This window comes from Anolis carolinensis, chromosome 1 (assembly GCF_035594765.1).
Source record: "Anolis carolinensis isolate JA03-04 chromosome 1, rAnoCar3.1.pri, whole genome shotgun sequence".
Classification (NCBI taxonomy): domain Eukaryota; kingdom Metazoa; phylum Chordata; class Lepidosauria; order Squamata; family Dactyloidae; genus Anolis; species Anolis carolinensis.
The window spans coordinates 90,255,020-90,282,585 of NC_085841.1; the positions used below are offsets into that span (position 1 = coordinate 90,255,020).

General features: G+C 42.9%; 1 protein-coding gene and 1 long non-coding RNA gene across 2 annotated transcripts in view; one reads left to right on the forward strand and one right to left on the reverse strand.

Moving 5' to 3' along the window:
* The window catches only part of rspo3 (R-spondin 3), a 67,978-nt gene extending 52,525 nt beyond the window's left edge, over positions 1–15,453 (reverse strand). The window contains exon 1 of the mRNA XM_008122349.3: positions 15,320–15,453. Coding sequence (XP_008120556.1) covers positions 15,320–15,419 — 100 coding nt within the window. The 5' untranslated portion in view covers positions 15,420–15,453. The remainder of the gene's footprint in view (positions 1–15,319) is intronic.
* A 211-nt stretch (positions 15,454–15,664) lies between these two features.
* Positions 15,665–27,566, forward strand: part of LOC134298524 (uncharacterized) — a 33,710-nt gene continuing 21,808 nt past the window's right edge. Inside the window, exons 1-2 of the long non-coding RNA XR_010005632.1 lie at positions 15,665–15,799; positions 22,690–22,748. This is a non-coding gene — a long non-coding RNA (uncharacterized LOC134298524). The remainder of the gene's footprint in view (positions 15,800–22,689; positions 22,749–27,566) is intronic.

Genomic DNA, 27,566 nt, shown 5'->3' on the forward strand with positions numbered 1-27,566 from the left:
GCAGCCACACAAGTGGGTGAAACTCTGCCTTTCTGGCAGGAGTGATGGCCATATACTCACCCATGCCTTTTTGTGATCAGCATGGGGGTATGGCCACTAGTCCTTCCCCTTGCCCCAAAATGTACTGTAAATGCCTAAATACCAAGACACAAGGCTTCTCTGGAGCTCCTTGCATGTCAAAATGAATTGCCCCCTCCCCTCTCCATTTTGATACTCCAGGAGCTCTGGAGAAGCCTCATGCCTCAGTACTGAGACTTTTACAGTACATTTTGGGGCAAAATGGGACAGGGAGGGGTGGGTGTCACTGTCATCACTCCTCCCTGGGCTGCCTGAGCCCATGGAGGCGGGGTGGCTGTGAGGATGGCCCCTGGGTTGGGCCTGGCAGTCCCAAGAGGCAGCTCCCACAGGGCCCATATCTGGAAGGTCCATGTCTTACCAGGTATTATTTTACCCAGAATAAACCTAGATTTCCTGGTTTATTCTGGTTAAACTGCATTAGTCTGGCACATCGTTTGGACACCCCAGGCAAATGTGCCCCTTACATCACATTAAAGGGCATGTAGATGGGGTCAAAGTCAGAGTTAAGCTGAGCTTTATATCTCCTGTGTAAAAATCAAAGGAACTTTGATGAAATTATTACCCTTTCATGAGCTTTTGTTTCTTGTTGTGCTCCACATTGGGCATGTTCAACTGTGCATGCAAACCATTTGATACCTCACTTTCAATGCAAGTGTTCTTCCCTTCTGTCCTGGTATATTAGATTACGATTTATACTTCTGAGTTGACATTAGGTAGTTAACATTTATTCTTATGTATTTACATTATGATGCCTGCAAGCTATATATTTACAACATACTCAGTAACTTGCAGCTACTCCCTCCACTAAAGAGCTCTGTGTTCCTTAATTTTTTACTTGCTTTGTTTTTATAGTCTATATTTCTGTTTTAATGTTAATATTTTGTTTTAATGTTTGTGTGTTTGTATTTCAATTGCATTGAAATACATTTAATGTAAGCTGCTTTGAGTCTTCTCTGTAGAGTGAAAAAGTGGGGTATAAATAATAATAATAATAATAATAATAATAATAATAATAATAATAATAATAATAAATTAAAGTTGTGATCTTATTTAAAGAATCAAATGGAGTTTCCAATCCTCTTTGCCAGTATTTATTTGAAAACGAAATTCAGGTTCTTTATTTTTTCTACATTTAACAGTGTAAACCTGCACAAATCATACTTGATCGTAATATATTCTGAGAACTTCTTGACAGGTTTGGAAATTGAATCAATTGCCCAAAATAGTGGTGGGCTCCCTTTTTATTACAAGCCAGCCCGATAGGGAAATAATCATTTCATTTCAAATGTAGTGCTAGAAAATAGTTCTGTGGATGACTTAAAATACCACAAGCACCAAATGACAGCACGTCCCTAATTATCACCAATTGACCCCATCTGAGACTATAGTCTCAAATGCATCATCAACATGCTACAACCAATTCTTGAGAATAACATAACCTTCTCACAAGCTCTTGGTGGACAGACCTTTCTTGGCTTACAGAGAACCTACAAATCTTAAATGCTCCCCACTAACTAACAGGATACACAATGTGAATGATTATATAAAGACAAGTCTCTGCCATGAAGCCAGATGCCAAGTGTGTCCCCACAACTACGTTGGAAGCAATATTACAACATTAATAACATAGCTTGCAACATCAGAGGTGCATTTATTTGCTCTGCCTCCAATGTGATGTATGTCAATCTGTGCCAGCAATATCTTTCTACACCCGCCATTAGATAAACAAGACAGTCTCTACACATAAATTGAGACAAATATAATAATACATTTGCAAAACATTTCAACCTTCCTGGACATGCAGCAAAGGATTTACAGATTGAGTCCCCAAACAAAGAAGTCACAAAGAAAGACTAGAAAGAGAAACAGTTGAATTGAATTAGATTCATAAATTCTAATCCATTTCTGAGGCATGAACAAAGACATGGCATACTACATATGCTAATACAAGACTCCATAAAACAAAAGGAATCTTCTCAGAGAAAGTACTGAACCCTGAGAAATTGACTTTTGGGAAGCAAATTTATTGCTTTCACACATCAACACTAACTGTTCACTTTCCTCAGACCTCTGAAAATTTAGAGCAAGGGACAGGATTTGCATTTTCCTGGATCCTATTACATTCCATCACACTCCTACAACTGTATAACTATGTTTTGATTGTGAGGATTTAATATTGCGCTACACTGCATTTGAAAAAGTGGATTCCGTAACAGTTGGCACTAAATTTAAAAAATGTTTTAAAAGTGTTTAGATGTTTCTCTCTCCCCCCCCCCTTCTTCCAAAGTTTATAAATGAGTTATGACAATGTGAATAAGGTGCAATAAAAGCTATAAAGTACTTGCAGGTTCTGGTGCCTGTCGCTTTGGTGAACAAGCACTGGGGTAATGTTTACTGTTGCTAAGTCACTTTGTGGGAGAGCTGTTGCAAGAAACCTGGATGGTTTTCCTTTCTCTGACCCATGGCACAGATAGGAATCAAATATCATGTTCTTAAAATTCTCTTCAGTAAATTATGTAGGATCACTGAATGCACTGACAACAAACATAAATTTTATAGAATACATTAAAGTGCCATGTTTTTGCAGTTTAGATTTACACACAGGGATCCAAGGATGTGGTGCAGGTGTTTCTATGCCAGCTAGCTATTACAATTATGATTTATATTTGGATTTAGTTCAAATATACTAAAATCTAAAGCAAAGCAGAACCTGATGTTGCCAGGTAACACTAAATAGGTAAACATTGCTGAATCCTACCAAAATGACAATCTTTTAACATAGTTTCTTTCCTATATAAGATGGCTTTTTGACAATAACTAGTCAAAAGAAAGCAACATGGAACCCTTTGCTAAAAATGAATTAAATTGGTACTAAGTAAATAAAACAACTGGGACATGTTATACTACAAAGACAATGGCTTCTATTCCAAAATAATGTAAAAGTCCAATCAATTCTGAGCCTCAGAAGACTCATGGTAAATAGCACACTGTTCAGGAATACCACATTTAGAAGTATTCCCATGTCTATTCTATTCACTTTCCAGAGACAGGACTTAAAGGAGAGAAGACATTAAAAATTCTTCCATAAATATTTTGTGTTAGTAATGAATCTTAGGATCTATTTCTGGAAGCTTTATTGTGGAATATGTTATTGTAGGGTCTTGTCCATGAAGCTTACAACGTTAAGTCTGTTAAATCTTTAAGGTTCTACAAAAGCCTTTGATATTTCTTCACGGGTATAAGCTGCACACTAATCTCTTCTATGAATGGAAAATTCATAGTGAATTCATGGCGAGACAACAGCAGTTACATGTAGTGTGACAATAGTGTTATGAAGACCTAAGTCTATTTAGTTTTAATGGCAGATGATACCAACCAGGGATTATATGCATGTGTGTGCTGTCAAGTAACCTGTCAATTTACAGCAACTCCATGAATTTCGTAGGGTTTCCTTAAAGTAAGAAATACTACTCAGCAGTGGTTTAAATAAGTGCTTCCTCTGGAATATGGCCTACAGCATATGGTTTTCATTGGTGGTCTCTAATCCAAGTGATGACTAGGGATGTCCTTGCTTAGCTTCCAAGATCAGATAGCATCTGGTGTTTTGGGGTATTTCATAGGGACTCTAACTAGTATTATTTGCATGAGTGTTTCCTAATATAATCTTTTGGCTTTTTAACCTTAAGAGCAGTACTTTAATATGACTTATTAGCATACTTAACGTAACCATAAATCTGAGCAGAGATTGTAATAATTAAAAAAAGAGAATCCATTTTGAAAATAAAGATATACCGTAATCTCCTTGCGTAGTACATAACTACGAGGAATTAAAGAGGTTTCTAATAGTTACATAGTGCTCCTTTTCAACATGGACCACCTTAAAATGATTTATGTCTTACAGGCAAGAAAAAAGACATGTAGCATCAGCTGTAGAATCAAACCAAATGTCACTCCCAATACCAGTGAAGCATTCACATAAATTAATAGTTTCATCTACAATCTCCATTTCATTGTCCAAAACAAATTTAAATTCATGAGGGGCTTTTCTGGAATTCTATGCCTTAAATCCAACATTAGTAGAAGACAGAAGGGGGAAGGAAGAGATGAGATGTGGAAGACAGAGAAGAATATTGATTGATTAAAATTACACCTTGCGTTTCCCTTAGAATAGGAGCCAAGATGGATTACGGTATTTGTAGATCAACTGGAGTTAGATTACCAGGTCATAACAACTATCTGGGGGCAATATCATGGTTTCTATAGGGCTAATCCTAACATTTCTTTTAGGCAGAGTTAAAGAAATTAATGGAATTAGATATGAAGTTGCAACGAAGTCAGTTTTGCTAACTTGTCTATTCTAGGTGAAACTAATGTTGGATTCAAGGTATAGAATTCCAGAGAAGCCTCTTATTCATTTAAATTTGTTCAAATAACGTTATTGTCTTGGATGATAAAATGAAGATTGATTATAGATGAAACTATTAAGTTATGTGAATGCTTCACTGGTACTGGGAGTGACATTTGATTTGATTCTACAACTTATGCTACATGTGTGAACTACAAAACAAGTCCACCCGCCATCCCTGTGGCACGTGACATTCCTCCTCCTCCTCTTCCATTTAATTTCAATCCTGGTTTTGGTCATCAACTCTTCAACTTGTTGCCATGGTGGAATCTGTGTCAGAAGGACAGCAGAATGTGTTGGAGTGTTGGCTTGTAATTCCACAGACCACAGTAACCTTCCACAACAACAGCATGAGATTGGAATTGTGAATACTGATTTTCAGGACTTATCTTTTGCCTAGATTTTAATCTAGAGGAGTTAAGAGATTCTCATAGGACACTATTCTGCCCCTCATTCTGTTTAATAACTGCATGAAAAAACATGAAGTATCATTAGTGGTGAATGTTGATGACACAAAATGTTAGAACCCTCAGTTTTAACAAATTTAGATGTAGCAGCTAAAGTGCTAAACCAGTGCTTGAGATCAGCAAGGAACTGAATGTCTGTCTTTTGTCAAGTAGTAAAAAAATATTTTCACTTTATGCATTGCTAGAGCACAGAGGGACCGTGTGGCCTGTTCTGTTTTTTTTTTTAAGTCAGTTTCAGATTTCCAAAAGCTATGCCCCCACAGCCTTTAAATGGCCAAATGAGCATGGAGGAGTTATTATTGGTTCTTTCATGCACTTTTTAGGGTGATAGGGTTTTGAAAAATTGGTGGGCACAGCCTACCAACATTAAGGAGAGGAATGACACACAGGTTAGCCTAAGTTGCCTATCCTTTCACCAAGTCCATTAAGGAAAGAAGCTGATTCTTGGAGTGGAAAGAATAAAACTTTCCTCCTCCTGCCATAGTGAAGACTAGGTGGAACTGCTACTTAAAAGCAATAACAGAAAAACCCCAAGAAACATCCAAAGGGACACAAATAATTGTAAATCAGCTGTGTATAGCATATAGGCAGAAGAAACACAATATACAAATGCTTAGCAAAATTGTACAATCTAGATAGATGAAAATATGTTATTTTCCTGAACAGCCATGAAGAATTAAAGCAATTTCAGAACACTGTTTGATCTGTTCCCTTCCAGAAAGGGCACAAGTAATTTCTGTGGCACATAGCACTTTTTGAAAACTGCTGAGATGTTACTAATATTGTAGCATTTCCACAGCAGAGACATATTTACACATTGTGCTATAAGAGTTTCTGATAGCTATGGCTTATTGCAATCACTATAGTTTTTTCCCACAAGTGACCAAACAAAGGGTAGCTTGTTTTCCCTATTTCTAGCCTACCACTTTTGTCCTATTTTCAGAATGAACAATTGGAGAAACAAAGCAGAGACAGACATATGACACACAACATCATTGCTCTGATTTTATATAAATCAGAATTTGCAAGTCATCATCAGAGTATGGCATCTTTCATTTGCACTGGCTTTTTTTTTTCCGTGTCAGGAGCAACTTGAGAAACTGCAAGTCACTTCTGGAGTGAGAGAATTGGCTGTCTGCAAGGACGTTGTCCAGGGGATGCTCAGATGTTTTGATGTTTTACCATCCTTGTAGGAGGCTTCTCTCATGTCCCCGCATGGAGCTGGAGCTGATAGAGGGAGCTCATCCGCGCTCTCCCCGGGTGGGATTCGAACCTGGCAGCTTGCAGATCAGCAGCCCAACCTTCAAGTCACAAGGCTTTAACCCACTACTCCACTGGGGTCTCCTGCACACTGGCTTACATACCATGATTTCTTTCTAGAAAAAGGTTCCAACCTAACAACAAACCAGAATCAACAAACCACAAGCTGAGTTACTGTTATGTGTCAAACTGGTTGCTGTTGTCTGATCATTGTTATCCACGCACTAGAAACATTCATTTAATGGTGGTGGTAATGCAGTATCAGTGTAACATAGTACAGTGCGATCGGACCAGATTTCAGGCACATCTCATCACTTTTGAATAACTGCATTAGCTACAGGTTTGTTTTTGGTCTCCTTCTACAAATTCCAACTCTTGGTTTTGATATTTAAATTCCTATATAGTTTAAGACTAATATTCTCATATGAAGCTACTTGGGCATTAGGATTGTCTTCAATGGCCCTTCAAGTTCCTCAACATGCCAGGTTCCAAAACCATGGTTTGATTACGGATTCAGATCCTGGTTTACAATAAAATTATAGTTCACCAAATCTAGCACTGAAAGCATCGAATTCTTCCTGTATATGAATGAATGAACATTGAGAGGGAGAGATAAAAGCTCTAAGTTCCAACCAAGTATTGGGTTGCTGTGAGTTTTCTGGGCTGCATGGCCATGTTCCAGAAGCATTCTCTCCTGATGTTTCGCCCACATCTATGGCAGGTCTCCTCAGAATTTGGAAACTAGGCAAGTGGGGTTTGTATATCTGTGGAGTTCTTTCTCCCACCCTGAACATTCCATATATATATATATATATATACCCCACTTGCCTTGTCAGAATATTTTAACAGAATGTAGAGATGAAAGGAAAAGAAACAAGTCCCTTTAAGTCAAACTGATATTCATCATCTACAATGATCTTAGAGAGAAGAAGTTTGTTGCCCTTTATTCTGGGAATTATTTCATTGATGATTCATCTGCTTGTACAAAAAAGCCATCATAATTGCTCTGGAAACCTTCAAAAATAACTTGATTGTTGAATGGGCATTATTGGTTTCCATATGAATGCCAAGCCCCCATGAATACAGGAGGCAATTCTACTTCATTTCCCCTGTTCCATACTTGCTGGCTGCTCAAGAGCAGAGGATGACCACATAGCATCATTTTATAGGGTTGTGGTCAGAGTTGTTTCTTTATTGTTCCACTGGCTGTGGCCTGGTTGTCCGAGTCTTTGTGCTTATAAGTAAACTCTCAATGTCCGGATCTGAAAAGGAGTTTCAAAAGACATTTGTGGTAAGGCCTGAGATTCTGTTGTCCAAAGCTGGTGGAGAAGGAATGCCAGAAATTCCATGAGGCTGTTATGAAAAGACAGGGGAAACTTCAAACACAGTAGGTCTTCCATATCCATGAATTGAACCATTCACAGCTTGAAAATATCCCTCTCCCCGCAATAAAAAAAATATCCAAAAAAGCTAATTTAGATTTTGTTTTTGTATATGAGGGCCACCATTTTACTACACTGGGACTTGTACATCTATGGAATTTGGTATCCATGAAGAAAGTCCTGGAACCAGACTGAGGCAGATACTGAGGGCACTCTCTAAAATAAATAAAATGAGATGACTGAGGCTTCCCCATCATTCCTCTTCACCATCAGACTCACTTCTTGGACCATGCTCATTCCCTCTAAATAGTCTCCCTCCATCATTGTCTCATTGCCCATTTCTGGGTTGAAGTGAGGAATGTGAAAAACACTACAGCCTCTTCAATTTCTACTCTGAGGATGCACCTACACTGTAGAATTAATGCAGTTTGGCAACACTTTAACTGCCATGGCCCCATGCTGTGGAATCCTGGGAGGTGAAGTTTTGCAAAATCCTTATTTAGCCTTCTCTGCCAAAGAGTGGTGGTGCCTCACCAAACCTATTATTCCATAGCACTGAGCCATGGCTATTCAGCTGCATTAATTCTACAGTGCAGAAGCAATCTTAATTTTATTTCTCTCTGGGGAAAGGAAACATATGAATAGTGAATTAAATGCAAATTTTCCTCTAGGATTGTGCTGCAACTGATTAGTTTAATTACACTATGTAACAAAATTTGAAAAAAAATCTGTTCCTCATTTGAAAGTGTTATTTCCTGTTTAATTGTGAAGTACTTGCTTTGAAAGTAGTTGTTATACTCTAGAAACATTGTGTTTGTGGCTGCCGCAAACTATGTTGAATTGGTTGAGACTCTTATCAGATATTAACTGAAAAACGATTGCGAAATGTGCTGCAGGATGTCCTGCAAAAACAATTTTTTACAGTTTAATAAGCTTTTTTCATGTTTTTATAATAGAACCAATTAGGAAATGGCACTTATAACCTAAGAACCAAAAATGTGTTACATATGACACAAGAAGGCTGCAGAATTTGAAAAATACCACTAACAAACAGGAGTAAGACAGAAACTTGATTGCATCCCTGGGGTTTTGCTTTTGTTTTTTAAAGCTGGCACCACTTCTTGTCAGATGCATAAAATATGCAGATGTGAGCATCCCTCCCTAGTCACCTTGGAAAATTGCTCTTTTTCACTATTTATCTACCTTCAAACCTAAAGTCATAGAAAAGGAGCCTTTGAAGTAGATCTCTTTGCCTGAAAACAATAAGAAGGCATTCTCTCCTGCTCTGCTTAACTTCTCCTCTGATCCTGTTATAGTCATTCGATCCTTACCTTTTCCTCCTTTCCCTTTGCTGTCTCCAAGTACAAGTTTAGGTGCCGAGAGGGCTGGCTTTGAAGTCAAACATGATTTGGTAAGGAGAGAGGCAAAGTGGGGCTTCCTCCTTGGCCTGGGGGCAAATAAATATCTCAGACAACAAGCCTTTGGCAGGGTTGCTATGAGTTTTCCAGGCTGTATGGCCATTTCCAGAAGCATTCTTTCCTGACATTTTGCCCGCGTCTATGGCCGGCATTCTCAGGAGGTTGTGAGGTCTGTTGGAAACTAGGCAATTGGGGTTTATATATTTGTGGAATGTTCAGGGTGGGAGAAATAACTCTTGTCTGTTTGAGGCAGGTGTGAATGTTTCAATTGGCCACCTTGATTAGCACTGAATAGTCTCACAGTTTCATGACCTAGCTGTTTTCTGCCTGGGGGAATCCTTTGTTGGGAAGTATTAACTGGCCCTGATTGTTTCCTGTCGGGAATTCCCCTATCTTCTGAGTGTTGTTCTTTATTTATTGTCCTGATTTTAGAGTTTTTAAAATACTGGTAGCCAGATTTTGTTCATTTTCATGGTTTTCTCCTTTCTGTTGAAGTTGTCCATGCTTGTGGATTTCAATGACTTCTCTGTGTAGTCTGACATGATCGTTGTTGGAGTGGTTGATCCTTTCTGTGTTCTCAAATAATGTGCTGTGTCCAGGTTGGTTCCTCAAGTGCTCTGTTATGGCTGACCTCTCTTGCTGAGTTAATCTGCAGTGCCTTTCATGTTCCTTGATTTGTGTGGGCCATGCTGCTTTGTTTGGTGGTCCCGATGTTGACTTGTCCACAGCTGCATGGTATACTGTAGACTCCTGCAGAGGTCAGAGGATCCCTCTTGTCCTTTGCTGAAGGTAGCATTTGTTGGATTTTCTTAGTGGGTCTGTACATAGTTTGTAGGTTGTGCCCCTTTGTAGATTTGGCACCTGCAAAAGAAGGGACGCGTACCTGCGGCAGTGACCGCCAGGGGGCGCTCCATCCACAATTTTAGATCTTCGTTATCGGGCGAACAACTTGTCGGGCGATTCCGAGCATCACCAAACTCTGGAGAAAGACAGCTCACCTTGAAACCGAGCAAAAGAGCACGCCTGGCATCCTTTCGGACCAAAGAAAGCAATCGCGAGATCGATTGGGGAGACAGGCTTTTCTATTTATCGGATTTCAACCCTAAAAGAGTAAAGGATTCGCGCCAGATACTTCTCTACAGCCATAGTAGAAGTGATGTAGTCTGACACCAGGCATGGCTCAATGCTATGAAATCACGGAAGTCATAGTCTGACAAGGTGCCTCCCAAACTATAACTCCTTGGATGCCGTAGCATTGAAGCCATGGCGGTTAAAGCGGTGTCAAACTGCATCAATTCCACTCAATGCTCCCTGTGGGCTCGTTGCCATCGTTCGGTTATTTTCAGTGGCTCTGCACTTCATAACGGGCTCTTGGCTGCATTTACACAGCAGAATTAACGTAGTTTGGCACCGCTTTAACTGCCCTGGCTCAGTGCTATGGAGTCCTGGCAGTAGTGGTTTGGAGAGACGCCAGCCTTCTTGGGCAGACACAGCGAAAACCCCCATCAAACTGCAACTCCCATGAGCCAGGGAATGAGTTCAAGTGGTGTCAAACTGCATTATTTCTACCGTCTAGGTCAGGCATGGACAAACCTCGGCCCTCCAGGTGTTTTGGACTCCAACTCACACAATTCCCTCACAGCCTCAGGCCCCTCCTTTCCCTCTCAACCGCTTAATGGATCAGTGCTGTTCTTTATTTACTGTCCTGATTTTAGTGGGTTTTTTTAATGCTGGTAACCAGATTTTGTTCATTTTCATGGTTTTCAACTCCCACAATTCAAATCAGGGCAGTGAATAAAGAACACCACTTAGAAAACAGAGGAATTCTAGACATGAATCAATCGGAGCCAGCTAACACCTCCCAAAAAAGATTCTCCAGGCAGGAAGCAGCCAGACCTCGAAGCTGAAAGGCTATCCAATGCTAATCATGGTGGCCAATTGCAACTTTCACACTTGCCGCAAACAGACAAGAGTTCTTTCTCCCACCCTGGACTTTCCACAGATATATAAACCCCACTTCCCTAGTTTCCAAGAGACCTCACAACCTCTGAGGATGCCTGCCATAGATGCAGGCGAAACATCAGGAAAGAATGCTTTTGGGACATGGCCACGCAGCCCGGAAAACTCAGAGCAACTCATTCCTAAGCATATTGCCTCGCAGCAGGTGGGTCGCACTTTTAAAGTTTCTCCTCGACTGACTCAACGAGACAGGCTCCGAGGGGAATAGGATGGCGCTGCTCATATTTTAAAAGCCTCAGAGAAGGGTCGCGGTGAGAGCTTTTGCCTAGATCTCCTTCCTTCGATGTCCTTTGTCCCCGATTAAAATGTATCATCGAAGAGTCCGAGCCAATTGGACCAAGGGATGGTCGCATTGTCGTTAAAGCTCATCTCATTCTTGGATCCAGGAGCTAAGAAGCCTCGCGTCCCCCCTCACGGGCTCCTTGGGCTTTTCCTGCGTGGGACGGCCTCAGAGAAGGTCCCGCTTTAGTTCCGGGGGGGGGGGGGGGGAGTGGCTTCGAGGGAACAAAGGGGTCTTGGACGGGGGGAATGAGGGAAGCAACGAAGTGGGGAAGCAAGGACGCTCAACACCCAGAAGAGAGAAACATTCAGAAGAGAGAAACATGGGGATTCCTGAAGGACCCTTACAAAGCGGAGAGAGGAGACAATCCCCCTGATTCCTCCCTCTGCTTAGAAAAGGAAAGGCAAGCCGGGAACACAAAGGAGGGCGAGGAGATGATAGCGAGGTAAACCCTTGTGGGGTGCCTCCCCCCCCCTCCCCCGCCGCAAGTGTTTGTACTACATGTGCCTTCCAGTTTTCCCTCGACTTATGGCAGCCCCGTTATTTCCATCGCGGTTTCTTAAAGCAAGGAGGTGGTTTTGCCAGTTTCTCCCTCTGAAATTCCACCTACAGCACCTGGCGGTGTCCTTGCTAAGTTTCCAAGATCAGTTGGAAACGCATAGAGCCTCCCTTCTGAAGATTTTAGCAGGAGACATTCCTTGTCTTTCCTTTAAACCTTCCTTTAAAACCTACAGAGAGATCCTGCTGTTGTCAAAGGCTTTCATGGCCGTAATCACTGGGTTGCTTTGAGTTTTCCGGGCTTTGTGGCCATGTTCCAGAAACATTCTTTCTTGAAATTTCGCCCACATCAATGACAGCAATCCTCAGAGGTGGTGAGGTCTCTTGGAGACTATGCAAGTGGGGTTTATATATCTGTGGAAAGTCCAGGGTGGGAGAAAGAACTCTTGTATGTTGGAGGCAAGTGTGAATGTTGCAATTAATCACCTTGATTCGCACTGAATGGCCTTTCAGCTTCAAGGTCTGGCTGCTTACTGCCTGGGGGAATTCTTTGTTGGGAGGTGTTAACTGACCCTGATACCATGCAGCTGTGGACCCATCTACATAGGGACCACCAAACACAGCAGCCTTGGCCAAGCACAAATCAAGGACCATGAAAGGCACTGCAGACTCACGCAACCACAGAAGTCAGCCATAGCAGAGCACCTGATGAACCAACCTGAACAGGGCATATTATTTGAGAACACAGAAATGCTGGACCACTCTAACCATCACCATGTCAGACTACACAGAGAAGTCATTGAAATCCACAACCACGTGGGCAATTTCAACAGGAGGAAACCATGAAAATGAACAAAATCTGGCTACAGTATTAAAAAGCTCTAAAATCAGGACAATAAATAAAGAATAAAACTCTGAAAACAAGGGAATTCTAGATATGAATCAATCAGGGCCAGCTAACACCTCCTAACAAAGGATTCCTCCAGCAGGAAGCAGACAGGCTTTGAAGTTGCAAGGCCATTCAGTGCTAATCAAGTTGGCCAATTGTAACATTCACACTTGCTTCAACAGGCAAGAGATTTTTCTCTCACCCTGGATCTTCCACAGATATATATACCCCACTGGCTTAGTTCCCAACAGACCTCAAAACCTCTGAGGATGCCTGCCATAGATGCAGGCGAAATATCAGGAAAGAATGTTTCTGGAACATGGCCATACAGCCCGGCGCATATGCAAAATGGAGGTAGGTGGGAGAGTCAGTTCTTCTCCAGCACCGGACTTGGGATTTTAGCAGCGAGTCTAGAGGTGAGTGGACCACCTGGAAACAAGGGGCGAAAAAGTGGACAAAGTTGACTGTGCGAGACCAGAGTAAAGGATACTCGTGGGGAAACCGCGGGTCAAACCTGTGGCAACTTGAGTCTCCTTGTGAAGTGGAGAGCGAGTGATCACTAAGACAGGTCTCTCTCTCTCTCTCTCCCTCTCTCCCCCCCCCCCCCCCTTCCATCTTCAGAATGGAAAAAGCCACCTTCCTTCTCAATCTCGTCTGAAAGTATGACAAATTGGGGATGCATCTGCACTGTGGAATGACACCGCGTTTCAACTGCCGTGGCTCAATGATATGGAATCAGGGGAGTTGGAAGGTCCGCCTGATGAGTCCCCGAAAGGAGATCGGTCCCTGCAGTTTCTCTTTTCCGCAAGGGATCTCCGGACAAATGACAGGGAAGCTGCGAAGGCTCCGGATCCGACGGACAAGTCGGCAACGTATGGCTGATTTCTTCCCAAAAGCCCCCTCGCTCCTTTGAGGTTGGGAAGTGGGGATTGCTAGAGGCAGCCCGGGTTTAGTTTCGCGGACTTTTGTGTCTCTCCTCCGCCACTTCTCCTCTCAAGGACCATCTGCACTGCCGAATGAATGCAGTTTGCTGGCTCACTGCTGTGGAATCCCGAGGATTGCAGCCTGGTGAAAGACAAGCACTTACTGGGCAAAAGACCTTGTAAAACCTCTGATTCCATAACATTGCGCCAGGACAGTTCAAGAGGTGTCAGTTCTGCAGTGTAGATGCACCCTCAGAGGCCAAGAATGAATCTTATTTAGTGAAAAAAAGAATCTGCGAAGCCCACCTCCTCGAAGGGGAACTGAACCACCTAAACTGGGCTCTACAGGCCAATGGAGACTCCACCACAGACATCAGAAGAGCTGCAAGGCCAAGACCAAGCCACGAGAAGAAAGACAAAGATCCACCCGAAGGAAAAGTGTTCTTACCAGACATCCGCATAGGAAAGCTGATGAAGAAACACAACCCACAAACTATCTACAGACCCAGCAAGAAAATCCAACAAATGCTATGTTCAGCAAAGGACAAGAGGGATCCTCTCACTTCTGCAGGAGTCTACCGGATATCATGCAGCTGTGGACAAGTCTACAAAGAGATCACCAAACGCAGCAGCATGGCCCAAACACGAATCAAGGAACATGAAAGGCCCTGCAGACTGATTCAGCCAGAGAAGTCAGCCCTTGCAGAGCACTTGAGGAACCAACCTCAAGTCAAAAGATCGAATGGCCATGCAATAAAGCTGACATCATGAAACTTAACTTGGACACAGCATATTATTTGAGAACACAGAAAGGGTGGACCACTCTGACAACCACCATGTCAGCCACTGAAATCCACAAACATGTGGACAATTCCAACAGAAAGGAGAAAACCATGAAAATGAACAAAATCTGTCTACCCGTATTTTAAAAATCTCTAAAATCAGGACAGTAAATAAAGAACTACACTCTGAAAACGGGAATTCCTGACATGAAGCAATCAAGGCCGGCTAACACCTCCCAATAAAGGCAAGAATCAGCTAGGCCTTGATGCTTTTCAATGCTAATCAAGGTGATTAATTACAACATTCACAGTTGCCTCCAACAGACAAGAGTTCTTTCTCCCACCCTGGACCTTCCACAGAGATATAAACCCCACTGGCTTAGTTTCCAACAGACCTCACAACCTCTGAGGATGCATGGCATAGATGTAGGAGAAATGTCTGGAGAGAATGCTTCTGGAACATTGGCCATACAGCCCGGAAAACTCACAGCAAAACTCACAGAGATTCCAGCCATGAAAGCATTGGATGCCAGGTGACAAGAAGTGGCATAAGGAGGCTATACAATCCAATGCCCAGCAGCACCCAAGGGCCACTGTGTTTCCTATGAGAGACGCACACAGAGAGTACATCTATACCAGGCATGGGAAAACGTGGGTGCTCCAGGCGTTTTGGACTCCAACTCCCACCACTCCGAACAGCCTCAGGCCCTTTCCTTTCCCCCCTCAGCCGCTTAAGCGGCTGAGGGGGGAAAGGAAGGGGCCTGAGGCTGTTCGGAGTGGTGGGAGTTGGAGTCCAAAACGCTTGGAGCACCCAAGTTTGCCCATGCCTGGTCTTCACTGTGGGTTGAATGCAGTGGATACCAATTGAAAATGAATCCAACCCGGGCTGAGTCCCCAGCGGAGGCGGCGCCCACTTACTTTTTCCCTGCCGCCGGACTCTGGAGGCGGGCTGCCGGCTGCCGACGGATTCCATCAGGTTCCACGCGATAAAGACCCAAGACACCAGTCGCAATTGCATAGTAACCTTTGTGAAAAGTTCACCTCCCGCGGGGTCCCTTTTGGGGGAAGACAGAAGAGGAGGAGGAGAAGCCTGTCCTCTTTCGCCCGGAGTCCCGGTTCTCCTTATTGCACTTTCAACTCGTCCCAGCTATGGCCTCTTGGCAGGAGGAGCAGCAGCAGCAGCCTGTGGGGCAGCGAGGCGGGGAAGGGGCGCAGCCGGGCCGGGGCGCGCATGGTGCCCCCCTTCCTCCTCCGCCTCTCCCTCAAGCCCCGAGGCAAGCCCATGGGTCTGCGGGCAGCGGCGGAGGCGGCAGCATCTCTGGAAGGCAAGGGCGGTCAGCGCAGCAGCCTCATCTCATCCCTCTCGGCGCCAAAGGGAAAAGCCCCGAGCGGCCAAAGGTGCGAAGGAGCAAGCCTTGGAGGCGCTCTCTCTCTCTCTCTCTCTCTCTCTCTCTCTCTCTCTCTCTCTCTGTCTCTGTCTCTGTCTCTCTGCCTCTCTCTTGGCCCTTCTGCCCCGGAGAGCGCGTGAGCCTCTTTTTTCTCCTCCCAGGCAGAGGGAGTTTTTTTGGAGCCCTCCTGAAGCGGGCAAAGCCACTCGCCTCGCCAATGGGATGCGGTCGCGCGTGGCTTCCAATCGCCGGCTGGAGCGCGCGAGGAGAGAGGGAGGGAGGGAGGGAAGCCCCGCCCGGAGGGGAAAAAGGAGGGGGGAGGAAAAGGAGGAGTGCGCCCCTACCCACCCACCCACCCACTCCACTGGTCCGCCCAACCTGGGTCGGGGAACCCACCACCGGGTGAGAAGTCGCCTTCGTTTCCAAAGCAGTGCGCCTACAACTCCAGGACAACTTGCTATTTCTGTTGACGAAGGCTTTCTGCCTTGGTCAGGCCACACCTGGAATACTGTGTCCAATTCTGGGCACCACAGTTGAAGGGAGATGTTGACAAGCTGGAAAGCGTCCAGAGGAGGGCAACTAAAATGATCAAAGGTCTGGAGAACAAACCCAATGAGGAGCGGCTTAAAGAGCTGGGTATGTTTAGCCTGCAGAAGAGAAGGCTGAGAGGAGACATGATAGCCATGTACAAATATGTGAGGGGAAGTCATAGGGAGGAGGGAGCAAAGCTTGTTTCCTGATGCCCTGCAGACTAGGACGCAGAACAATGGCTTCAAACTACAGGAAAGGAGATTCCACCTGAACATCAGGAAGAACTTCATAGAATCATAGAATAGTAGAGTTGGAAGAGACCTCGTGGGCCATCTAGTCCACACACACACACACACACACACACACCCCACTAAGAAGCAGGAAATCGCATTCAAAGCACCCCCGACATATGGCCATCCAGCCTCTGCTTAAAAGCCTCCAAAGAAAGAAACTCCACCACTGAGTTCCACTGCCAAACAGCTCTCACAGTGAGGAAGTTCTTCCTGATGTTCAGGTGGAATCTCCTTTCCTGTAGTTTAAAGCCATTGTTCCACGTCCTAGTCTGCAGGGCAGCAGAAAACAAGATTGCTCCCTCCTCCCTATGACTTCCCCTCACATATGTCCCTATGACATACTTCCTGACTGTGAGAGCTGTTTGGCACTGGAATTCTCTCCCCCGGACTGTGGTGGAGGCTCCTTCTTTGGAGGCTTTTAAGCAGAGGCTGGATGGCCATCTGTCGGGGGTGCTTTGAATGAGATTTTCCCACTTCTTGCAGGGGGTTGGACTGGATGGCCCGTGAGGTCTCTTCCAAATCTACAATTCTATGATTCTATGATTCATGGCTGGAATCACTGGGTTGCTGTGAGGTTTCCGGGCTGTATGGCCATGTTCCAGAAGCATTCTTTCCTTATATTTCTCCTATATCTGCGGCAGGTATCCTCAGAGGTTGTGAGCTCTGCTGGAAACTAGGCAAGCGAGGTTTATATATCTGTGGAAGGTCCAGGGTGGCAGAAAGAACTCTTGACTGTTGGAGGCCAGTGTGAATGTTGTAATTAATCCCCTTGATTAGCACTGAAGGGCCTTTCAGCTTCAAGGCCTCACTGCTTACTACCTGGGAGAATCCTCTTTCGGGAGGTGTTAGCTGGCCCTGATACCATGAAGAGAAGTTCCATAATGCAAAAACTGTAATTTAGAATTCGGGCTCCATCCATAAACTTCAGTTGACACTCATGCGGATTTGATTAATCAGTTAAATGTCATGAGTAAACCTGGTCTTTTGTTAAATTTGTTGATAAATTTCGGGGGGGGGGAGAGGAGGTGTTGAACCCCTAAATCCACCCCCTTGGCTACAGCCCTGTGTGGAAGGCCCAGGGTGGAAAAAGGTAATTAAATAAGGTGATTAATTACAACATTTTATTTATTTATTTCCCATGCTTGTATTGGAGCCCCCGGTGGCGCAGTGGATTAAACCCCTGAGCTGTTGAACTTGCTGACTGAAAGGTTGGTGGTTCACATCTGGGGAGTAGTGTGAGCTCCCGTGGTTAGCCCCAGCTTCTGCCAACCTAGCAGTTTGAAAGCATACAAATGTGAGTAGTTAAAAAGGTAACGCCCCATGCAGTCATGCCGGCCACATGATCTTGGAGGCGTCTACAGACAATGTCCGCTCTTTGGCTTAGATATTGAAATGAACACCAACCCCCAGAGTCAGACACCCGCAAACTCAATCAACAATTGGGCCACACAGTTTACAAAAAACTTACACACACAGGCTAGATTCCTTCATAAAAACTCCAACCATCACAAAAGTCAGAAAAGAAGGACAATAAAAGCCCTGGCAGACCATGCACAAAGAATCTCCTCCAAAGTAAACTAAACTACCTAAACTGGGCTCTACAGGCCAATGGAGACTCCACCACAAACATCAGAAGTGCTGCAAGGCCAAGAACAAACCCCGAGAGTGAAGCTGATGAAGAAACACAACCTACAAACTATTTACAGACCCACTAGGAAAATTCAACAAATGCTATGTTCAGTGAAGGACAGGAGGGATCCTCTCACCTCTGCAGGAGTCTACCATCTACCACGCAGCTGTGGACAAGTCTACACAGGGACACCAAAGGCAGCAGCATTGCCTAAACACGAATCAAGGAACATGAAAGGCACTACAGACTAACTCAAGCAGAGAAATCATCCATAGCAGAGCATTTGACGAACCAACCTGGACACCGCGTATTATTGGAGAACACAGAAATGCTGGACCACTCTGACAACCACCATGTCTGGCTACACAGAGAAGCCATTGAAATCCACAAGCATGTGGACAATTTCAACAGAAAGGAGAAAACCATGAAAATGAACAAAATCTGGCTACCAGTATTTTAAAAACTCTAAAATCAGAGCAGTAAATAAAGAACAACACTCTGAAAATAGAGGAATTACAGACATGAATCAATCAGGGGCAGCTAACATCTCTGAACAAAGGATTGCCCCAGGCAGGAATGAAGCTTGCAAGACCATTAATGCTAATCAAGGTGATTAATTACAACGTTCACACTGGCCTCCAACAGACGAGTTCTTTCTCCCACCATGGACTTTCCAGAGATATATAAACCTCCCTTGCTTAGTTTTCCAATATACCTCACAATCACGCTTGCGAGGGTGGTGGGATCAAGAGTAGAGCCTCCACCAATGATCTTAACCTTCAAGGTGGGTCACAGAGGGAGATACGTTAGGACAGATAAGCTGGGCTAGAACTGTTTAGGGCTTTATAGGCTAAAGCCAGCACTTCAAATTGTGCTCAGTAGCAGACTGGCAGCCAGTGGAGCTGACGTAACAGGGGGGTTGTATGTGCCCTGTATGTTGCTCCAGTGAGCAATTTGGCTGCCTCCCGTTGGACTATTTGAAATTTACAAACAATCTTCAAAGGCAATCCCATGTAGAGCGTGTTGCAATAATCTATTCACACTTGCCTCCAACAGACAAGAGTTTTTCTCCCAGCCTGGACCTTCTACAAATATATAAACCCCACTTGCTTAGTTTCCAACAGACCTCACAACCCCTGAGGATGCCTGTGTGTCAATCTAAAAGCAGGATTATTAATAGTAATGATAATAACACAGCCCAACCAAAAAGTGAATCTCGGTGTTTTGACTTTTAGATCTGTTCCTGGGGTTATTTGGGGCACAGATTCTGAAAATTACATTGGATAGACCACACTTTTCTTTTGATTTTTAGTGTTTCCTTCATGCTTAAAAGATATTAATTTAAATACTAAATTAAAATATCCTGATTTTATGGGCGAGCAGAGTGAAGAGTGGTATATGGGATATGTTCTGTATCTGATAGGGGGAAACTGGTGCCATTTTTGGAATTAGAAAGTCAGATATTCCCAGAAATAGGGATAACATTTGAGGAATAAAAATGTGTGTTGGCCAGTGTAATATTACTTTTACTGTCATGACTCAGTGCTATGGAATCATTGAGATGTAGTTTCACAATGTATTTGTCTTCTCTGTCAAAGGGTGCTGGTGCCACCCCGAACTACCCCAAACCCCCATATCATTGAGCCATGGCAGTAAAAGTAGTGTCAAACTGTATGAATTCTACAGTGTAGATGCATCCAGAGAGAGGGGGAGGAGTAACTGAGGACTGTCCCTATCATTAGATGGGTTCAGGCTGCATCATTGAAGTAGCATGGAAAGACAAATCATTGCTATCAATGGTTTAAATTATGGGTATGCAAGTCATCCTGCCAGGTGGGCAAGCCATACCTGTGGAGGGGAGGGTGTTTTGTTAAGAAAGAACCCAAACTACAGGGCAGAGTTTAGGTATTAAAGGAGAACAGTCAGCCTTCCATATCCATGGATTCTGCATCCAGTTTGTAGTAAGGCCTGAGGTTCTGTCTTCCAAAGGGAATGCCAGAGACCCCAACACGCTGTTATGAAAAGCTAGTGGGAAATCCAAAGTAAATAAAGAGCAATACTTAAATATCAGGAATTCCAGACATGAAACAATCAGAGCCAGTTAACATCGCCCAACAAAGGATTCCCCCAGGCAAGAAGCAGCCAGACTCTGAAGCTACAAGGTTATTCAATGCTAATCAAGGTAGCCAATTGCAACATTCACATTTGCCTCAAACAGCCAATTTTCTCCCGCCCTGGACATTCCACAGATATATAAACCTCACTTGCTTAGTCTCCAACAGACCTCACAACCTCTGAGTATGCCTGTCATAGATGTGGGCAAAACGTCAGGAGAGAATGCTTCTGGAACATGGCCATACAGCCTGGAAAACTCACAGCAACCCAATCCAAAGACAGTTTGTATCCAAGGATTATGTAGCCACAGGTTCAACTACCCACAGTGTGAAATTATTTTTTGAAAAACCCAAATGGCACACCTTGATTCTGCCATAAGGGGCACCATTTTACTACACCATGCAACAGGTTATCCCAAACTAATAAAACTATAAATACTATGATTTTGTACAATGGGGCCACGATGTCAAAGTGGTATCTGTGTGCAGTGTGTATATAATAGAGCTTGACTTGTACAGTATGGTAGTTAGCATTTGCAGCTCTGCTTCAGGCAGCAAAATGTTTTGGACGAGCCATAGTGAAAGAGGGCAGAGGTGATGCCACACAGTCTTCTCTGTTCTTCATAACTATGCTAGATCCGCATAGCAACAGGGACCTTGGTTTTACTTATTAAAGAGCTCCTTGTCAAGGTACAATATTAAAAGGTGTAAGTGAGAAACAGAAAGAAAATGTCTTGTGCAGAAATATCTACACTAGGACTTTGTAAATTCTGGGCCACAGTCCAGATGTGTGTTACTAGGTAGGTTTCACAGTGCGGTCCCTTCCTTCCTTCCTTCCTTCCTTCCTTCCTTCCTTCCTTCCTTCCTCCCTCCCTCCCTCCCTCCCTCCCTTCCTTCTTTTCCAGGGCCAACAACAAGCAATTAGCTCCACTAAGAGATCAGCTCTTTTTCTTTTCTCCTCTCTGTTATACCTAAACTGTTAAGTTCCATGTATTGTTCAGGGTTTTCATGGCTGAAATCACTGGGTTGCTTTGAGTTTTTCAGGCTGTATGGCCATGTTCCAGAAGCATTGTCTCCTGACATTTTGCCCACATAAATGGCAAGTGTACCACACAACCTCTGAAGATGCCTTTCATAGATGTGGGTGAAACGTCAGGAGAGAATACTTCTGGAACATGGCCATACAGCCCGGAAAACTCAAAGCAACCCTGTTACGTTCCATTTTCATGGTGCTATTAAAGATCTTGCTCAATCATGTTCCATTTCAATAAGGATCTTTTATCTCTCTTCCCACATTTTTCCAGATATCTCATTCCTTTTCTTGATACATTTTTTCCTAGTTAGAAATGCAAGTCTTGAAGAATCAGAGACACTGCCAGAAGTCTGGGAGAGAGAAATTTCTTTCCATAAAAAAAATCATGCTGTCATTCTGATTTAATAAACAAGAGGACAGTCACCAGAAATAGGTGGTTGCTTTGTAAAGCACAGTTTTGTTCACTCTAAAGAAAACTAGATGATATGCCACCTGATCCAAATACATTTATTCAGGAAGGATGCTGATTTCAACCTTGTTCCTTACTTAAGCATTGCAGGAAAGGGGGGGGGGGGAGAAAAAACAATCAGAACCCCGGTGGCGAAGTGTGTTAAAGCACTGAGCTGCTGAACTTGCAGACCGAAAGGTCGCAGGTTCAAATCCCGGGAGTGGAGTGAGCACCCGCTGTTAGCTCCAGCTTCTGCCAACCTAGCAGTTCGAAAACAGGCCAATGTGAGTAGATCAATAGGTACCGCTCCGGCGGGAAGGTAACAGCGCTCCATGCAGTCATGCCGGCCACATGACCTTGGAGGTGTTTACGGACAACGCCGGCTCTTTGGCTTAGAAATGGAGATGAGCACCAACCCCCAGAGTCAGACATGACTGGACTTAGCGTCAGGGGAAACCTTTACCTTTACCTATGTGTTTATTGAGAAGTCAAGACCTTAGGTTCTGTGGAGCATACTCCTGACTAGATGTATTATGTTGAAGGACTACAACCTAGGTTGGACAACTATTTGTCAAGTAAAGCCCACTGAATTCACTACAACTTATTCCTGATTAGAGGCACATGGAATTAAACTGTAACGTGGATGCCATTCACACAGATTTTCCTTTCAATATGGTGGTGGGGCTTTCACAATGTCTCCTTTCAGGACCATTTTAGGCCTTTTGAAAAACAAGAAGTAAACTGTAACTATTGATAGCCTATCATCCATGAATGTATACAGTTTTTTATTTAAAAAAAAACACACATAACCTTTGACCATTAAGGGTTCCTTATCATTTTTGTCTCCACAGTATCCCTTTTGAGATGTGACCATAGAAGGATCTGCATTGGAGCTCCTTTCTTTTTTGAGGTACTTCTGGGTCATCCCTTTTAAAAGAAGCAACCACAGCTCTGTGAATACATGTTAATGCCACACAGGACCTGCTGTGTAAAACAACTTGCATGAAGATGTTGTTTCAGGAACATCTGCATGATATGAGGAACCAGTAAACGTAAATACATTTAGGCTGTACAAGTGATAGTGCAATTCAAAGGTATAATTTCAATTTTGCTAGTTGACTATGTTGGAAACAGCAACCCCCAAGCCTTTCAATGTTCCGCTAATGGTTACTCTTGAAGTAACAAGTTATGCTTTAGAGTAAAAAAAGACAGTAGCAATCCAAATGTTAGGCTGGCTGGTGTATGCCTGGCTGTTTGCATGAGAAGAAACTGATCAGAAATAAGTCCACAATTTTAAGGACTTGTCATGGTTTTCCAAATGAAAATATGTTAAATAAAAACATTTTATGCTTATTCAAAATAATTTATTTTAAAGCAATGTTTCAAATTAACATAATTTTTTTGGATACATTTAGAACAGTGGTTCTCAGCCTGTGGGTCCCCAGGCATTTTGGACTACAGCTCTAGAAATCCCAGTCAGTTTACCAGTTTACCATCTGGGGACCCAGAGGTTGAGAACCACCGATTTAGAATATTTAGACATATCTTTGCATAACATAAAATCTTGGCCTTTCATTTGTGATTGCATTTGTGAGATGTAACCATAGTGGCAATTATTTTTCTTATTGCTGCTTTTGCTGGTCATTCTGATAATATTATATAATTTCTGCATTTGTTGCTACTAGTGCTTCCTCTCCTTCCTGCTTTTTTAATCCAAGAAAACCAAATTAGTTTCCCCTTCCAAAAATTTTGCTATGATAAATCACTAATGCTATTCCAATAAAAGTTTAAAACCAGATTCTATTTAGAGTGCTATTAGGAGTTTTTAGAGTATTTAAATGTGTTTTAAAAATGTTTTTATTTTTATTATTGTTTAAATTGGTTTCATTTGTTTACTGCCTTGGGGACCCTTGTAGATGGGAAAGCGATATATACATACTTTACATTTAAATAGATAAAACACTTCCAAAGTGTAAAAAACGAATTAAATTAAGTTCAACAAGAACTCTAAAAGACCAGAGTCCATGTGCCCAGTTAGCATAGAAAATCAAGAGAATAACTTTGAGCAGGTAACACTCTCTCAGCCTTAGAGGAAGACACTGGCAAATCATATTATAGACATGGTTGCCATTTCGTAGGGGTCAACTTGAAGGCACTTAACAATAAAAGAAACACTTCGGGGGTCAGATGGGCCTACCCATACTGTAAATTTTTAATTCCATATTATTCCACCATAACTGTCATGCTTCTGTCCTGGGATTGGCAGATTAAGGAGAGGCATTTCTAATACTCAGCAAGTGACAAACCTTAAGATTCACTAGGAACCAGAGGTTAAAATGGAACAATTGTGTAGTGTGATTGGGCCCATGGGCTGGGATTCTACAGTCAACATCAGATTTTTTTGAAATAGAAGGGAAAGTAGATATAATCATTTATACATCAAAAAATGTCAAGATGGATTGGCCTCAAAACTGCAGGGTAGGTAAAGGTAAAGGTTTCCCCTGACATTAAGTCCAGTCGTGACCGACTCTGGGGGTTGGTGCTCATCTCCATTTCTAAGCCGAAGAGCCGGCGTTGTCCGTAGACCCCTCCAAGGTCATGTGGCCGGCATGACTGCATGGAGCGCTGTTAGGATCTCTATGTAATCAATTTCAGGATCTCCTATGCTGAATTTGAGATTACAAAATAACCTATTCATAGGAATTTGCTCCTCTCTGTAGAGTTTCCAGGGGTTAGATATGGCATCTGATTTCTCTGATTGTGTAACATCTGTAAGGAAAGTGTTTGGTTGGTTAGCTCAGGGAGGTCTAGTATATGCTGTTCAGCATGATGCTTGCAATTGTAAAAATGTGGTTTCTTGTCCCACTTTATCCTATGGGCTTCATAAATTTTATTCCACCCATGCTAAATTTGGATTGTCTCTTAAATGAGCCTTATATGGGAGAAGGTTTAGAGTGGCAATGACGGTGGCTGGTTACCAGGGGGATGAGAGAGAATGCGGGACAAGAGGCCCAAGCCTCAAACAGAAAACAGAAGATATAAGAAGAAATCTAACATTTTCCCATTTCATTAAACACTCACATGGTTTAATTCATTTATTGCATTTTTGTTTTACTGAATTAATTAAATGTTTGTCAATTATCGGAAATACTTTGATCTGATTATCACTAAAATAAACCCTGTTTGTGTTCTGAGAAAAGTCCAGACAGAACTTGCATTAGTAAGAACATTATAAAGGAATAATTTGTATGATATTTCCAGAACCAACACCTCTGTTTATAAGTATGGCCCCATCTACACTGCCATATAATGGAGTATTATTGTAGGGGCCCATGGAGACTCTAGTAAACCAGGTTTTAAATCTTCACTCAGCCATGGAAATACTGTGGGTGACTCTGAGCGAGTCATACTTTCTCAGCCTTGGAGAAAGCAACTGAGAGACACCAACGGCGTCAGCTATACTTAACTTGAAATCAGCTGAATGTTGGAACTTGTTCCTAGATAGAAATGGCTGCAGCAGCAACTCCCATATATATTTATGTATCAAAATAAAAAGTTATTGATTACTTTCAACTTCTTTCATCTACCACCATTTTGTGATTGGCTTCAACCCTGTGCTTATGTTAATGGCAGTCATTTCCACTGTTCTCAAAGGAGCTCTAAGGACAAAAGGTTTGAGAACCCGCATATAGAGTGTGTCTAGTAAGTCAACAGGTAACATCCCACCCCCATCCATATATATTTATGTTTGGATACTTGAGTAGATATAGACACATCTTAAGACATACGAATATACATAGATATGCTGACCACTATTTTGCCCCCTCCTGTTCCCAAATCTACAACTTTAGAGTGCAGTTTTTCTGCCTTCCTATTATATATGGGGTCCCCCCCCACTAAAAATCACCTGAAGAGGAAACTTCAATTCTGCATTAGTCTGTTGCAGCAGACATTCCAAGAACAGCAGGGGCAATTACAACCATAACATAGGATCTGGCACTGCACCTTCAACAAGATTGATGTGCCTAAGCATGGAGTACAGCTTTGCTTGGCATATATTTATGCATATGCTTGAATGTGCATAAAAATGGGAGATGTGAGATGGAATTGAAAAAGAGATCAGGAGGTGGTGTTTGAACTGATGTCTTTTCACAGTTGTTGAGAGATGTCAAGGGCAAGGTAATCTGGATTTGTTCCGTAGAAGATTCTTTCTGGATACCCTTCTAGCTCCATTGGTCTGTTTTTTCCTCTTTGTTGAGTCAGTATTGTGATTTGAGAAATGTGTGATCTAAAACCTTGAGTAAAGAATCTCTGCCCAACAAGTCTGAGCAGCTTTGGTTGTATTGTAGGGCTTGGCTGTAGACAATACTTTTTATGGTATGCTCTCTGCAGAAGCTATAAGCATGTAAATATGTGTGCCTGCCAGTAAGTGTCTGCTTTAGGGTGGTACTTATATGTCCATTACATAGTTGTACAGAGGTGTCTAGAATTTTTTGACCAAGGGGTTTTTTGTGTGTGTATGTGTCAAGAGCGACTTGAGAAACTGCAAGTCACTTCTGGTGTGAGAGAATTGGCCATCTGCAAGGATGTCGCTCAAGGGATGCCCGGATGTTTTTTTATGTTTTGACCATCCTTGTGGGAAGCTTCTCTCATGTCCCTGCATGGAGCTGGAGCTGATAGAGGGAGCTCATCCACGTTCTCCCCAGGTTGGATTTGAACCAGCAACCTTCAAGTCATCAGTCCTGCCAGCACAAGGGTTTAACCCACTGCACCACCAGGGGCTTCAAGGTAGTCTTGTGTGAGGTTGATGGTACAGTAAGAAGTATTGAACTTCTGGTGGAATTTCATCAGTGCCTCTTTTCCATGAGTCCATCATGAACTCTCAGAGAGAGCAAAGGCTTTGCAGATAAGGAACGTTTCTGATCAGCCATAAGGATTTTGGTACACTGTAGCCAAACCTGTGCAGATGACAGCACCCTTTATCAGTACAAGTACTTTTGTATGAATGCAAAGTAACAGAGCTCAGCAGCTAGATGTGAATTCCCATATCATGTAAAGAAGCATCTATAGTGGCTGAAATGAAGTTACTGTATCTGGAAAATCATAGTGTTTTCTCAGATAATTACTGGCATTCCTTGTATAGTAGTATTGGTGGCATAATGTCTGAGAATTTAATCCATGTACTACAATATCCCAACTGAGTTGACATCAGTATCCCACACAATAGGGCTGCTAGGGTTGTCTTGTTTGGATTTCTCTGTCAAAAGATACAAAATGCCTGATGGAGGAATGATTACATAGACCAAATATCACAAATCTATAGGGAAGCCTTCCATGAAGCTATATAGTTCTTTCTGGTATTCCATGGTGGAATACCAAGGAAGACGGACACCTATAAAACACAATATTATAGATTTGTCTCTTAATCCCCTGTAGTAGGCAACTTGCACATGATTACAACAGTTCCTCTTATTTGTCCTATAGTTTCTGTAGATGGCATCATGTTCAATATGACTGAGATTGGCTGGTAAATGATATTGCTGATTACTTCTGGTTTGGTTGGGTAGAGGGGACTATCTATACAAGGGTCTAGGTCATCTGGAAAGGGATTCATCCAAATCTTCTGTAATTGGGAGGATATATCTTGTGTTTGTGTGAGAGAGTGTGTAGTCCAAGAGTGTTCTGGAAAGACAGTGAACTGCAGACTGCAAGAGGAAAAAAAATCTAA